General features: G+C 37.8%; 1 protein-coding gene across 1 annotated transcript in view; it reads right to left on the bottom strand.

Annotated features, from left to right (window-relative positions):
• NET1 (neuroepithelial cell transforming 1) overlaps positions 1 to 16,983 on the bottom strand; it is a 53,833-nt gene that overhangs the window by 34,512 nt on the left and 2,338 nt on the right. The window contains exon 2 of the mRNA XM_060097562.1: positions 4,329 to 4,395. Coding sequence (XP_059953545.1) covers positions 4,329 to 4,395 — 67 coding nt within the window. The remainder of the gene's footprint in view (positions 1 to 4,328; positions 4,396 to 16,983) is intronic.

The raw sequence follows: 16,983 nt of genomic DNA, 5'->3' as shown, positions 1-16,983 counted from the left end.
TTGCTCCGCAACGGGAGAGGCCACAAAGGTGAGAGGCCCGCGTACCGCAAAAAAAAAAAAAAGTGAAGTCTTAGGCTGTATTCATAAGAAAATTATTTTTATGAGGGATGCCCATAAATTATCGCTAGCACATACTATATACTTTCTAAAAAGTCCCCTATGACTAAATCATCCCTTGCTGTGAAGTGATTCCACCCTATTAAAAAACTTACTTATCTAAAGTTTTTCAGAACAGAACTCTTATGTAAGTCAAGTCTATACTTGTTAGAGAAAAAGTAAAATATGTTTTATATATAAAGATAATAAATTTCTTAAAAAAGGAACACATATTATTTATCCTATGGGGGGGTTGATTTCACTAGGAAAAAAATATCCTTTTCTCATGGCCCAAGTAATTAAGATTTGTTGCCTGAAGCAGGATTTATCAGGTGGAAAATGAACATGCATGTACCGGGAGTACCTTCCTGTTATCATTCATCACCTTCATTCAGCCCTACTGGTGCCAGTAGTGACAAAACTGTGTATATAGCTTTAAGTTCTGGTCCTTAATCAATACTGAAAAAGAATCCTTAAGTAACGTTTCTTCTCTTAAGCCTCAAAATAACTTTTCAGATTACTTGTGATACAGCCTAGCTCTTGTAAACTCTCAAAACTGACAAGCCAGGGCTCCCTTCCAGGACCTGGCCCCACGCTGAGGAGAAACTGTTGAGAGCAGAATGGGGGCAACTGAGAAAAGGAAAGATAAAGTCCAGATAGAAGTGGGGGAAATATACGGAGCCTGGAAGTCTCAGAAGCAAGCCCCATGAAAACAACAAAAGAGGGAACTCTGTGAAGTTAGAAAAGCTATCTGCACCAAGCCTCTTTGTAAAAGTTCAGGAAAAAAATGAACAGAAAATTCCCCAAGTCAAATTCTACACAAAATAACTGTAAGAAAAAAGAGAGAGTAAGGGGCAGAATATCATCCCTACAGGGAATGAAGTCACCTCAAAAGGAAATGCTCAAAGAAGCAGAGCAAACCTATAAAATACTATTTCGAATTTAGCTAAAAAGACATTAAGAAAATGATACAAGACATGGAAGAACAATATAAATCAGGACTGGGAAAAAATTAAAAATGAGGTGACAGAACTCAAGAAATCTCTACTGATTCTAAGGTTATATCCAGAAGATGCAGCAAAGTATGAATAATATGATCCTAATTTTGAAAAGCAAACTAAACAAAAATCCTGCTTATGTGTATCTTATCTGTGAGGCTGCGTATTTGTAAATAATTCTATGAGCAAAATATAGAGGGATACATACAGTGTTGTTGACATGGGTTAGCGTGGAACTGGGGGAATGGAAGGACTTACATGGGGAGAAGAGAGGAAAGGGGGAGGAAACTGCCAAGCAAAAAGAAGATTGTACTGAGGGAAAAAAAGCATGTACAGGATCATACTTATGTATTTATATAAAATCTATACATGTGTGGGCATATGTATAAAGAAATTTAACAGATTTTAAAACATTCTACTGTATTTTCTTTTAACTATTTTAAAGTTTCATTTTTCATATTTGTAATATTCAACCCATCTAGAATTTATTTTTGTATGTATGTGGTATAAGGTAATTTGGCCAACTGTCCCCACCCCTAACATCATTTGCTGAGAGCACCATTCTTTCATAACACCTATGATACAATAAGTTCTCATAAGTCGGTTTCTGGGTTCTCTATTTCATTCCAACGGTCTATTTATCTACACTTGCAACCATATTATGCTGTGTAATTTCTGTACCTTTGGAGTGAGTCTTAATAGCTTATACGCTCAGTCATAATGCTCCCTGATGGGTACACTACTTTCCCTGTCCTGGGCCTTCTATTTCTCTGCGTGAATTGGGATCTATTACATTCTAATGAGATTTCTATCAGAACAGCATTGCCTTTATGAATTAATTTGGGAAGAATGTACATTTTTTATGCTATTGAGCCTTTCCTTGCATGAAATGGTATATCTGTCCATTTCATTAGGTGTCCTATGTTCTTTATTAATGCTTTCCAGTTTTTCCCATAAAATTGTCACACATCTTTTCATAGATTTATTCCTAGTCTAAAATTTTTTTATTTCAATAAAAGCATCTTTAAAAATTACATTGGTTGGGCTTCCCTGGTGGCACAGTGGTTGAGAATCTGCCTGCCAATGCAGGGGACACGGGTTCGAGCCCTGGTCGGGGAAGATCCCACATGCCGCGGAGCAACTAGGCCCATGAGCCACAACTACTGAGCCTGCGCATCTGGAACCTGTGCTCCGCAACAAGAGGCCACGATAGTGAGAGACCCGCGCACCGCGATGAAGAGTGGCCCCCGCTTGCCACTACTAGAGAAAGCCCTCGCACAGAAACGAAGACCCAACGCAGCCAAAAATAAATAAATTAATTAATTTAAAAAATTACATTTGTTTATTACTAATATACATACATGCTGTTGATTTCTTTTTATAACTTTTATAGCCTTGCTCAAACTCTTATTAGTCCTAATAGTTGCTATTAATATTCTCTTGGATATTTTATGTAGACAATCATATTGTCTCTCAGTAATGAAATCAGACTGTCTTTTCCCTTCTAATTTGTGTACCACTTGTTTTCCTGTCCTACTGTGTTGGCTAAGAGCGCTAGTACAATGCTGAATAAATATTATGACAGCATGCTTTTTTTCTAAATTTAAAGGGACTGCCGCTCTCATTTTATCATTAAGTATGTTGTTTGTGGTAGGTCTCAGTCTAAGGAAGGTCTATTCTATCCCTGGTTTGCCAAGAATTTTATCATGTTTGGGTGTTGATTTTATTTTTTCCACTCTTACTTGTCTTCCTCTTTTCTTTGATTTACTCTATTGTTCTTTTTCTCACCTCTTGAATGCTTAATTTTTATTCTTTTCCCTTCTTAAACTATGTATTTAAAAAGTTATAAATCTCCCTCTAAGTATTCCTTAATCACATTCCAAAAGTTTTAATACATGAACCGTTAGATATTTCTTTTGTCACGGAGACCAGTACAAAAGTGTTTTCCCAAGTGAGATGCATCTATCCCAGACGATATGCATGGTATCTTTCCTGGAGTACAGGAGGAAAATGTTAGAACTTCATTTTTATGTATTTCTTAATCCTTAAAAAATAAGCTTTACTAAAATTTAATACACAGATGATGAGCTCATCATCAACCACATTTAAAAATGTGAGATAAAGATAATGGCAATCTTATCAAATCCATTTTAGAAGTCAGCCCCAAACTGAAATTATCCCAACTATTTGAAATATACATTTATGTCCACTATCATTAATCTTACCCTAAGTGAGTACTGAGCTTTGAGATATTAGCTAATAAAGTTGCTACATACCTAAAAATTATAAATAAATATATCAGGGGTAATGCTCAAAATATTTTTGCTGATAGGCTTGCAAAATCAAATTTGGAGACACTTCTCTACTAGTTTTTCTGTTTAAGTTTAGCTTCTTCAACTAGTAAGGGAACGGGACCAAGATGAAAAAAGTTTGAAAGGAAAATGTGGAACTGCATTAAAAACAGGAGACTCTTACCATGAATGCTTTACTGACCACTTAATGTATGTAAATGCTATTATTCACAAAAATCTCGAACAGGAGTCCCCAACAGAAAAACAAATTAAATACAAATGAAATGGCACATCATCAATACATGCACACATAGGTAAAGTTTGGCAAACTAGAGGCAGAATCGTTTTTGCTATTTCCCCCAAATAAGAAGAGCATAAGAATCATGTTCTATTTGTACGTACTTTATTTATATGAGTATTGTGAAGTAATGAGTATTTAATTATAAAAACCCCCAATTTTCTGGTGTCACTTTGCACAAGATTAGATACCTCTGTAAAGTTTCATTCTAAAAATAATGGAGTCCCTCTATACTAAGATGACTAATAAAAGAAATGATTCATTCATTATATATATTATCTACAAGCATTTTTATATTTTTCAACCAAGAAAAAAGCTGTTAGAGTGTGAGCATAAAAATAGCCTCACGTTTCATTAATATAGTCTCTTAATTTTAACACAGGTAGGGATGAGAGAAAGAATTGCATAGAGTTAAAAATGAATAGATCTGATACTTTTCAAAATATATTTTATATTTAATTGAAATAAAAATTTCTTTCAGTTTGTTAGCAGAAAAGAATTAAATTAGGCTGCCAAAGATGGTGATAGAAACTCTGTACTTCAAGGTTTTCAGAGAGGTACAGACAACTGAGCTGTACACCAGACTGAAACACAACCCAGGAATTAACTAATGTCTTGAAATAAAAAACCTAGGTGTCTACTCACCAAAGTGAAGTCCCAATGGGGGCCAGGTGTTAAAAATGTGAAGGAGCTACCTCTCTGAAGGGAATATCTGTTAACAGAAAATTCAAACAATAAATACACTGAGAGTAACTTCAGTAAAATAAAGCACTAGACAGATAAAAAGCTATCTTCTTCATAGTTTCAAAACTGTTCAAAGTAGCCTTATTAGTCATTCAATTGTAGAAATAAGAGGAAGGATATGTAAAAAAAAAAACCCCACAAAAAGTAAAAAATCAGGGTATAGGTTCTGGTCACTTTCAGAAACTTTACAAAAATGAAAGGACCTATATAAAATTAGTGAACAGATTAAGAGTACTTAAAATAATTCAAAACAAGTAGAGTTTATTCTAGGAACATACACATGGCTCAATAATATGAAATATATTTATACAATATACTGCACTAATAGGTTAAATAAAAAACAGTAAATGATGCAAAAAATTACTTGATAAAATTCAGCATTCATGCTTACTATTTTAAAAATAAGAATAAAAGAATACTCTTAACATAATAAAACCTCAATGCATTTATTTTATATTTCATGTTTAAATCTCTTCCATGTACTGATTTTTAAAAAATTATGATTTAATAAACCAAATAAAAAGCTTTGAATAACTATATCTGAGACAAAGGTCTTAAGTAAGATTAAAATTTGACTAGGATTTTGTTCTTTACTACTAAGTTACACATTTTTATTCTGTGTCATCTTGTCATTCAATGTAAAGAAACAAAAGAATCCTTATGACAAATATCTGTCTTCACCTTTATAAAATATAAACCTTTATGTTTATAAAACATGTAGAAAATCACAAAACATAGCTAGCATAGGAAATAAATTTTATAAACTATACTTATGAGAAAAGCAAAGGCTATTTATTCAGAGCTTGCTACGGCAAGGGAGATGGCCACCATCACTTGCGTAAGTCAGGCTGAGTAATGAGAAAGCTTTACAGTGGAAAACAGGGAAGGCTTCAGGTGTACCCTGACTGGCAGGGGGAAGCTGTAGGCAGGCTAACTAGGACTAGGGCATCCTATGTGATTTACTGGGTGCAGATTTGATGTGCTCTAGTTGGTTTTAAGTTGGAAGCAAGGACAAAATTTAGGGAAGCTGGCAGTTACTGATCAAGTCCTGGCCATCTGGGGCCGATTATTACAGAAGTTACTGCGCTTAGCTTCCTGCACTGTCAGGCCATTGTCCACTTGTATATTCTGTCTCTCACCCTTGACCCTCATAAGGGGTCTATAAGTTACAGAAAACCACAGATGGCTGTTATTTCTACAAATAGTTAGAAGCTTAAATCAAACACAGGGGCTTTTATAGTTTTCTAAGCTAAATATAAAGCAGAAGTTTATTTGACAAGGAACACAAGTGAAAATGGCTACAAGGAGAAAGAGGATAGCAAAATGGCTTCAAAGAAGAATTAATATTAACTAATACTAAAGCTGAATCAAAGAGAAATAGCAATTAGCAAAGCATACGAGAGGGCTTTCCTGGTGGCACAGTGGTTGAGAGTCCGCCTGCCGATGCAGGGCACATGGGTTCGTGCCCCGGTAGGGGAAGATCCCACATGCCGCGGAGCGGCTGGGCCCGTGAGCCATGGCCGCTGAGCCTGTGCGTCTGGAGCCTGTGCTCCGCAATGGGAGAGGCCACGAGAGTTAGAGGCCCACGTACTGAAAAAAAAAAAAAAAAAAAAAAAAAAAAAAAAAAAAAAAAAGCAAGCATACAAGAGCCAGGAAGGCTCTGTGGGGAAAGGGAATAGTACATGTTAAGGGGGAGTGAACTAAATTATATTCAGGAAACTGCAAGTAGTTCCTTATGTTTGAGTATCAAAAGAAATAAAAAAGGACTAGATCATGATAAAAGGCCTCACATACAATCCTTAAAGGGTATGGACTTGATCTTCAATATGTACGGCAACTGTCAGCAATTGAGTTCTAAGAAACAAGAAGGCTGGATTGGAGGAAGGCCACACTGGTCAGGTAGACAAGTTAAGAGGCAGTTCCAATATTGCTTACAACAGATAGTAAGGGGCAGAGGGACAGCAGCAAGGTGAGAGAGGAAAAGCAGACCAGAGAGAGGGCTCAATGGCATCACTGGATGGAGAATTCTCCTTTTCCTCCCTAGGCCTGTTCAGTTACTATTAAGGTTCCTGACATAGCGAAATAGGATGACACTAATAATAATTAGAAACAGACGTACAAAGATCTTAAGATATTTAAAGCAAACATTTCGTAAATAATTACTTGGAGCTCAAATAAATTTTTGAGGGCCTCTTTAGTGGAGCAGAATAACCTAAGGAACTGATGATTTCTTGCCACTGCAGAAAAGTCAAGCAACAATGAAGAAAATAGCATGATTTTTGATAAAACACTAAGACATCAGCAATAAGTTATAATTCATATGACTAAAGAATACATGGGGGGCTTCCCTGGTGGCACAGTGGTTGAGAATCTGCCTGCCAGTGCAGGGGACACGGGTTCGAGCCCTGGTCTGGGAAGATACCACATGCTGCAGAGCAACTAAGCCCGTGTGCCACAACTACTGAGCCTGCGCTCTAGAGCCCGCATGCCACAACTATTGAAGCCTGCGTGCCTAGAGCCTGGAAGCCTGCGTGTCTAGAGCCTGTGCTCCGCAACAAGAGAAGCCACCGCAATGAGAAGCCCGCGCACTACAACGAAGAGCAGCCCCGGCTCGCCGCAACTAGAGAAGAGCCCGCACACAGCAACGAAGACCCAACGCAGCCAAAAATAAGAATAAATAAATAAATAAATCAGAAAAAAAGAATACATGGATATAGTATTATAGTATACATAGATAATATCAATAATATTATAGGCAAATGCCAAAAGATTACAGGGAAAACAGGACCTTCATACCTTATGAGTCCATAGAGCACACTTTTTAAAAAACACTGCTCTAGGTAAGTGCTATCACATACTACACAGTTAAAAAGAGCCACCAGTAGGGACTGGGTTGAGAAGCAACAATTATGATTTTTCAGATTATTTTTAATGTAATAAAATATTCATTACAAAGTAGTAATCATAGTGGCACTTAAAATAGTCAATAAACACTTCCTTTCAGGTATAAGACAAGTATTAAGGAGAACACAAAACCAAAGTTATTCTTTATTCCCTAGAATTGTCCATACTGACCTCAGAATGAATTTGATGTTTGAAAGCTGGAAAGAATTAGCTGTTCGGAATTTTAAACAGGTCAACAAACTGGAAAAATATTTCCAATCAGATGGCAGATTCTTTCCAGCACCAGTTGTAATCAGCTTTACAGTAATGCTATTTTTTCCTATTTCAATAACAAGTACCTATTTATTTTGAAAACTCATGTAAAACAGGAACCCAAAAAACAAATTGTGCCCTGAAACCATGTGAGTCAGTGCCAGCTTTCAAAAATCTCGGAAAGATATATAGTCATTTTTTCACAGGGGTCAGACTCAAAATGTAACACAGCTATTTTAAATCCTTGTGGGAAAAATTTTTGATTTCATAAAACATTAAAAATGGCCTTTCTAGAAGGTACCCAGTACAGTCCATTTAAAAGGGAGCTCAAAGGCTGAAATAAGAAGTGACAGTTCTTCATCTTTTCAAGAATTTTTGTCCAATCCCCTTTCTTCATATATCCAAATAATTATAACATTTAAAGCATAAAGTAAACTAATACCTAAAGGAACTAGCTTGGTATATTAATTGTGTTTCCTATTAACCCCACTGTGATTATTCCTTGGCCTCTAACACATTTCCTTTTGTATCATTTGCTGTGTTTTCAAACTCTTATTTTTACACTAAACTAAATTTAGTCTAAACAAAGCGTAATTAAAATGGCAAAGTTGATGTTCAAAAGAAAATCATCCTGTTATTTCATTCTTAAACCAAATTGTATTTTCAGAGATTATGACTTGTGTCACTGCCCTCCTCTATCATGGCAGGTAATTAAGAGCTGAATTGGATTTGTAATGGCAGATTTATAAATGGCAAAGTTTTCATAAAGTGGACCAGACAATATAAGTGACTATTCTAATTAAAAAGGAAAATAAACCACAAAAATATAAAGATACTGGCTTATATTAAGATAGGTATTTAAGGTTTTACAATGAAAATAACCAAAATGAGTAAGCAAAGTAATATTTTTTAAAAAGCAAGCAAAATAGAAGGGCTAATGATAGGAGTATAGCAGAGTAGGTCATTGAAATTAGCAAAAAAGAAGACTTGAGGCATAGGGGCATTTGAAATAGGACAAAGTATAATTGAAAAGTTTTTGGGATGCCTCCAGATCTGTTAAGAAAAATTACTTCCTATGTGAAAACAAGAAAGAACACAGTATTACTGATATGCAGCTGTTGGGTGCAACTCAAACACATTTCTCAGCCTGATTACAAACAACTATACATAACTCACAGATAGCTAAATTAAAAATTTAATCTGTAAATGCCAAGGGTACCATGAATGCATCAATCTTATAGAATGAATGGTGTAACTATTCTTTATAGATAACATTTGTTGGTATTTGGGGTGCTGAACTACTCAGGGTCTCAAGTGCTTTGCAAATTAGACAAACAATGACAAAATTCACTTATTTGGGTCTAATATCTGAGGAAGCTGACATCTCCTACTGTTTTGACTGCTTAGCATCTTAAGGGATTGTCTCCTCTCCACTTCGGAAAGAGTCTGGTGGAGCTGATAATCATGTACACTATCTCCTCTACCACACTGGGGTTTTCTCACCTGTATCTGAGAGTCCCAAATAACAGATACATCTTGAACATCCCTAGTCCAGAACACAGCTGAGCATCTAGAAACCAGCATGCACACACACATTCCAGACATCACAATGTCCTACACTAAAGCTCAAGACTATCATTCAACGCCTTTGCGTTACGAATTTCTAATATACTTATCAGGTTGCCTTGCCCACAGCATCAGATTCAGGAGAGAGGGTACAGGGGATAATGCCAGCAGCAAGTAATAGTGAGGGAAGAGAAAAATATCTAAAAGCTACTTTGTTAAAAATTTAGTAGCCTTTGGAAAACAGTTTGGCAATTCCTTAAAAAGTTAAACATAAGCTTACCATATGACTCAGCAATTCCAGTTCTAGGAATCTACCCAAGAGAAATGAAAACGTATGTCCACACAAAGACTTGTATGTAAATGTTCACAGCAGCATTATCCATAATAGCGAAAACTGGAAACAATTCAAATCTCCAGCAACTGGTAAATGGAGTAACAAAGTGTGGAATATCCATTTCATATTATGGAATACTATTTAGCAGTAAAATGGAATGAAATACTGATACATGTCATAATATGGACAAACTGCAAAACATGCAAATGCAAAAGATTATATATTGTATAATTCTATTTATATGAGATGTCCAGAAATAGACATTTATAGACATGGAAAGCAGATTAGTGGCTGCCTAGGTCTGGGGGTAGGAGCAAGGACAAACTGCAAACAAACCTGAGGGAGTATTTGGGATGATGAATGTTCTAACAGTTAACTGTGTCTATAAATTTACTAATCATCACTGAATTGCACACTTACAATGGGTGAATGTTATGATACACAAATTATATCTCAATAAAACTGTTAAAAGGTACAGTCATTTCAATGTGGGAGGAAATAGCCTTAGGAGCTAGTGGGGGCATCCTTTTATTTTCAGCAACTCTTAATATAAATAGTAATAATAATGACAATCCGGGATTATCAAGGATTGGCTCAATTTGTGTTTATATGCCCTAATTTAGTTTTTTTAATGTTTTGAAAAATAGTCCACCCAAGAAGTTAAATTCCCTTAAAGGCAACAGGAGGGCTTCCCTGGTGGTGCAGTGGTTGAGAGTCTGCCTGCTGATGCAGGGGACATGGGTTCGTGCCCCGGTCCAGGAAGATCCCACGTGCCGTGGAGTGGCTAGGTCCGTGAGCCATGGCCACTGAGCCTGCGCTCCGCAACGGGAGATGCCACAACAGAGAGAGGCCTGCGTACCGCAAAAAAAAAAAAAAAAGGCAACAGGAATCCTCAGCTCTAAGTTAACAGAACAGCTAGCTTGGCTTAAGAATATACCTTTAATCCTGGATGTCCATTCTACAAATTCATCAGTTTCACTAGGACAACAAAAGTCAAAGATCTAGCATTGGTGGCTTCCCTGGTGGCGCAGTGGTTGAGAGTCCGCCTGCTGATGCAGGGGATGCGGGTTCGTGCCCCGGTCCGGGAAGATCCCACATGCCGCGGAGCGGCTGGGCCCGTGAGCCATGGCTGCTGGGCCTGAGTGTCCAGAGCCTGTGCTCCGCAACAGGAGAGGCCACAACAGTGAGAGGCCCGCGTACCACAGGAAAAAAAAAAAAAAAAGATCTAGCATTGTGCTGTTACCAACTATACTGTACCACCTCTACAAAAACTGACAACAGAGCTAATTGCTAAATATTCCTTGATAGAGGGTAAGTAAGTTATAGCTCTAGTGCTTCCTGCAGAAAACGAAAATAATGACACTTAAGATTTCTGGAGTATTTGCTGTGTCTAGGTACTATCCTAATGTTTTACTTGAATCATCTACCATAATTTTCACAACCTTATGAGACAGATACTATATGAAGTGAGATTTAAAGAGATTAATCACAGCCTTATGAGATAGATACTACTAATGAGCTAGACACTATGAAGTGAGACTTAACAGAGATTAAGGCCTCAAGAGCAAGAGTTTGAACCCAAGGAGTCTGACTGTAAAGCCTAAACTCTTTAAACACTAATGTTTTATTTGGCTGTGGGTCACAGTCTCAAAGAGTGTACATTCCCAGAGAAAATAATTAGCTGAGTCAAAGCTGGGGCTAGAACAAACTCAGTGTCAGGAAAACTGGGCCAGAAAAGCAAGCCGCCTTCTGAGCTATGGGACGCGTGGTGGGGCCTAGGGCTGCCTGAAGACAAGACCCTGGTCTATTACTACCCAGAACAAAAAGAGAGGGACGGTGGCGCAGGGGTTAAGACTCCATGCTCCCAATGCAGGGGGCCTGGGTTCGATCCCTGGTCAGGGAACTAGATCCCACATGAATGCCACAACTAAGGAGCCCACCTGCTGCAACAAAGACCCAGTACAAATTAATTAATTAATTAAATGAAATAAAATAATAACTAAATAAAAATTTTAAAAAACAAAAAGAGAGGGACAGAAGAGGAAAAAGGAGCAAGAGGCCTGCCACATAAGAAGCAGCCACACAGAAAGCTTACACCCCAGTGGATTCCAGATGTCTCCACTCTTTTCTCCCTAATTATCTTGCCCCTGCCATATCCTATAGTAGTCATCACACACATTATGTTCAAAAAAATTTTTTTACCTCAGTGTGAAGCAATCCCCCGTATCAATATTTAGCAGAGGCAAATCAGCTTAATAATCCGTTATTTAACTTAGTACAGATTTAAAACAGTAAGCCATCTCTCCTAGGCTCTGCACATCCTAGCCATTTCTACTCCCTGCTCATTCTCTAGTCTAGCCAGTTTCTTGCCTGGATGGCTGGGATTAATAATTAGCAACGGATGTGGCTGGAAATGAGCTCCAACCACGTGGGTAGGTTGACTAAAGGGCAGGCCCTGTAAACAGTAATATGCATGCAAATGTGTACACACACACACACACACACACACACACACACACACACACGCTGCCTAGTTTCACTTTGAATTCCTGACCACAAATTTTAAGTGATCCTCAGTTCTGCTCAGCAATGCTATTAGACTTCCCTTGTCATTTCCTCACCTACCCTCTGAAATAACTATTTCAAACCTTTCTCTCTTTACTCTTCCAATACTCCTTCCCCACCCCACCTCACTAACAGCTTTGACTCTGCACCTTATTATATTATATCCCACATATTTACACTGTCCGGTCTACCAACCATAGACCTTTTCTTCTCTCTTGTTATAGTGGATAAGCTCTATTATTTAAGGCCAAGCCCTCCACTTGTACACTGGGCCATATCCTTGGTTCTCTACTCTTAAAAGCAGCCAGAGACAAAGAATAAGAATTAGATATTAAATATAAATGAATCAAGTGTAACAATACAAATTCCAGGGGAATATCCCTTCTGAGTAAGGGAAAATGGCCAGTGTAATAAGGTTGTCTTGAGGAAAAGCAATTGTGTGATCAATCAGGTTGTCAACCAAATTAGCTTTGCAGAGAACAATATTTTTACTTCAGAGAATGACTAACAGATAAACTGTCATTCGGACTTGAGTATTTTGCGGACATTTATCTATAATGAAGTATTGCTGCTGCCAATGATAAAAATTTGAGCTTTCAAATGAAAATTAGAATTGTTTGAAAACTGTACCCATCACTATGAGTCTGGCATCCTCCCAATACTTTAAAGCTTTCACATGAGATTGGTGGTACTATTAATAATTGTGATTTTCTGATAGCATGTAACAGTATGTATCAACCTTTAGAAGATCTGCTTAACTCCCTGTGCCAATATTTTCCAAATGAAAAATGCATAATGTCACAAAATCAAGGATGGGTAAAATAGATCTATTCAAAGTTTTAACAGACCAATGGATTTTAATGTAACAGAATGAAAAGTTCATTGCTATGGTTTCAGATTCTAAATTGCAGCCACCTGTTAAGAAACTACCACTTGTCAAGCTCTGGTGTATTATCAAAGAATATCCTCAACTATGTGAAAAGCCTATTAAAGTACCCATGCCTTACTGAACTGAAAATCTATGTCAGGGCAGATTTCCTTTATCTACTAATATACTTCATTCTTTATATACTTCAACTTTATACACTGCAACACATTATATACAAGGCGATAAAGAATCCAGCCCTCCTCTGTTAAGCTAGATTATCAGTGATGTCAAACTTATAGAACTGCTACCCTAGAGGAAACCTGCACAGATACACAGAGGAAATGTACCAAAAACAACAACAAAAAAAGAAACTAAAAACCAAATATACTGTATACAATATACCAAATAAACTCCATCTGAATTATGAAGAGATTTTAAAAACTATTATAGCTAATGATATTTCATTGTATAAAAGTATAATGTATTTAATTTTCTCATTTTTTCTAAACTTTTTACTATAAAAATGTGTTGTGATATACTTCCTTGTACATACATCTACACATGCTATGCAACTGCTTTCTTAAGATCAATCCCTATAATTGCTTGGTTTAAATATACACCTTATTAAAATGTTGTTTTATCTACCAGATTTCGTTCCAATATACATGCAGTGAGAGTACCAGAAGGAAAGGAGAGAAAGGAGCAGAGAAAAATATTTGAAGAAATAATGGATGAGCGGAGCGGTGAGAGGAGGCAGAGGAGGGAGCCCTCGAGGGAGCGTCTGCCTGGCACCGTCCCCCTCGCCACAATGCCCGAGCTGCCATCATGGCTGCCGCTGGAGGAGGAGCAGAACATGGCTCTACATTCAATACTTTGCAATAAACAATAATGGAAAAGAATCTGAAAAAGAATATATATGTATATATGTATAACTGAATCATTTTGCTGTATACCAGAAACTAACACAACTTGTAAATCAACTATACTTCAATTAAAAAAAAAAAAGACAACCCACAGAATAGGAGAACCTATCTACCTGCAAACAATGTATCTGGTAAGGGACTTGTATCCAGAATAAAGAGTTCTTATATCTTAATAATAAAAAATATAAATAACCCAATTTTAAAAATGGGCAAAGGATGGCTCACTAAAATTGGCCACATGATTCTATTCATGTGAAATGTCCAGAAGAGGGAAATTCATAGAGATAAAGTAGATTAGAGGTTGGGGTAAAGCAAGAAAGGAGTGTTGGGGAGGGGGATGCATAACTAAAGGGTACGGGTTTTCATTCTGAGGTGAAGAAAATGTTCTAAAATTGCCTGGTGATGGTTGCACACGTCTGTGAATCTATAGGACAACAATGAATTATACACCTCAAATGGGTGAAACTACAGTATGTGAACACTGTTTTTAAAAAAGGTGATATTTTCCTTTTCCTGTATGTTTTTTGTCTTTCAAATTAGTGTACAGTGAGTTTGTCTAGAAAAAGTTTTAATATTTACCTTGTCATATACATCAATCTTTTTCCTTATGATTTCTGGATCTGATGTTATGCTTAAACAGTTGTGTCTTGCCCCACTATTAATTCACACTATCTTGTCACACTTCACATGTTCTTGTAGATGATCTTACATCCTCTCCCTCCAAGGTTCTTCTAACTTCATTACTCTCCTCATGCTGCCTTTGCCACCACCCTTTTCTCAGCTGACACCATTTCCAACCTCACACAAAAAACAGAACCCTGGTGGGAAAGCCCTCAAATTCCTGCTTACAACATACCCCATCCCCCAAACTTACCTAGCCCTTAGCCAGGCTAGATTCTCTACCCTTAATTTGGATTCCACCCTTTTCTGCCTTGCTGGTCACTTGTTTCATCATCTCTTCTCTTTTGTCTCTTCAACCTCTCCCTGTACTTGCTTATTCCCCACCGCCCCCACCCCATATCAAGTTTACCCCTTCTTAAGATTCTACCCCACAAGCTTGCGTTGCCTCCATTATTCTTTCTTGCTCTCCAGTTGCAGAGAGAGTTCTTGAAAGTGGAACCCACACTGAGCGTGTCAAGTTCTCCTATCTCATTGCCAGCCATCAGATTCAAATACTCATCTAGGCTACTGCAGATAGAGTTCCCACCAATTCATCATCTTCACTTGGGGGTTTTTAACTTCGTATCCATAGTTGGGCTGCAAGGGTCCACAAATCTGAAATTTTATGTATATGAGCACTTTTTAGGGAATAGTCTTCCTAAGATTTACTGTCATGGCATACAAGGTCCCTTCATGATGTGACTCTTACTTCTTCAGTATAATCTCTCATCACTACCTCCTCTGGGTCTGAGTCCTCTCTCCTACACAACTAGCGTCAAGCCACAGTGAACTAGTTATGATATCTAGAACTCATCATGCTCATTTGCTTAATGGCCTTTTAACATTTAACATCCTTCCCCCATATGACATCACCCATTTACACCTACGCTCTAAACTGGTCCTCCAAGACTTGGGGATTACTAAAGGGAATCATTTCCTGTCCTCTCCAGTCAGGGTAAGTTCTCCTTTTATTTGCATCTATGGCATCATATATATACAGCTATAGTAACTGTTGTCATACACTATTATAATTATTAACTTTCTTCCCTATACCATTATAAGTTCTTCCAGAGTAAGGACAGCATTTTCCATCTCCATACTCCTAGTGTCTAACGCTCACATATTTCCAGAACAAATCACACCTCATTCTCTTCTCAACCCACTACAAACATTCTAAATTCAATATTTTAACTGTTTCATGGAAACTATCCAAGGTTAATGGTCTTTTCATTCCTTATCTAACTAAACTTTCCAGTACTTCCTTATAAGTCACATTTGACATAGTTTACCATGTCCTTTCTCAAAATCCTTTCTTCCATTTGGTGTCCTGGATCCTGAGCTCACTTGGCTCTTACCTCACCAGCTGCTCCTCTGAGCATCCTCATTACCCCGACCTTTAAAGGTGGGAGTGCCTCATGGTTAAGTCCCCAATCTCTTCATTTTTTAAAAATAAATTTATTTATAAATTTATTTATTTTTGGCCACGTTGGGTCTTCATTGCTGCATGTGGGCTTTCTCTAGTTGCGGCGAGCAGGGGCTACTCTTCCTTGCAGTGCGTAGGCTTCTCATTGTGGTGGCTTCTCTTGTTGCGGAGCATGGGCTCTAGGCACGTGGGCTTCAGTAGTTGTGGCATGCTGGCTCTAGAGCGCTGGCTTAGTAATTGTGGCACACAGGCTTAGCTGCTCCACGGCATGTAGGGATCTTCCCGGACCAGGGCTCGAACCCGTGTCCCCTGCATTGGCAGGTGGATTCTTAACCACTGTGCCATCAGGGAAGCCCCCCAATCTCTTCTTTATTCAGACTCACTATATAGATGACTTCGCAATGCTGTGATTTCAAGTCTGCTTGCTGACAACCCCCCAATTTATACCTGGTTACACAGATGCATTCACTTCATGAAATTTCACTGAGCAAAAAACACTTATGATTCATGTCCTCTTTCATTTGACTGTTATACTTCAATAAAGCATTTTTTTAAAGAGAAAAAAGAGAAAAGAAAAAGGAAAAAAGAAACTGGTGTGATGAACTCCTTAATAAGAGTCTTATAACATATCCCAGGGCAAACTTCTCCCCAGGTCTTTCCTTTGTAGGAACATGGAAACCCATTCTTCTGGTGCTCAGACCAAAAACCTTGGAATCATTCTTCATTCCTCTATTTCTCTTAAGTCCACATTTAATCCATTTGCAAATCCCGTCAGCTCTCCTTTAAAAATACATCCCAAATATGAATATTTTCCACCACATCTACCACTCAGATGTCTCAACTGCAATAGCCTTAGCTGGTGTCCCGGATTCTATCCTTGCCACATAACAAAGCGATCCTTTTAAAAGACAGATCACATAATTTCCTACTGCTTCCCAACCACGGATTCAAATTTAAAGTCCTTTTGGCAGTCAACCATATACTACCCCATCTGGCCCCAGCCATCTCTCCGACCTCATCGTCTACCTTTCTGCCCTTTGTTTCACTCCACTCTAGTGACC

The sequence above is a fragment of the Mesoplodon densirostris genome, chromosome 4 (assembly GCF_025265405.1).
Source record: "Mesoplodon densirostris isolate mMesDen1 chromosome 4, mMesDen1 primary haplotype, whole genome shotgun sequence".
NCBI classification, from domain to species: Eukaryota; Metazoa; Chordata; class Mammalia; order Artiodactyla; family Ziphiidae; genus Mesoplodon; species Mesoplodon densirostris.
The sequence above is the reverse complement of the archived record's forward strand: the minus strand, read 5'-3'. Positions and strand labels throughout refer to the sequence as shown.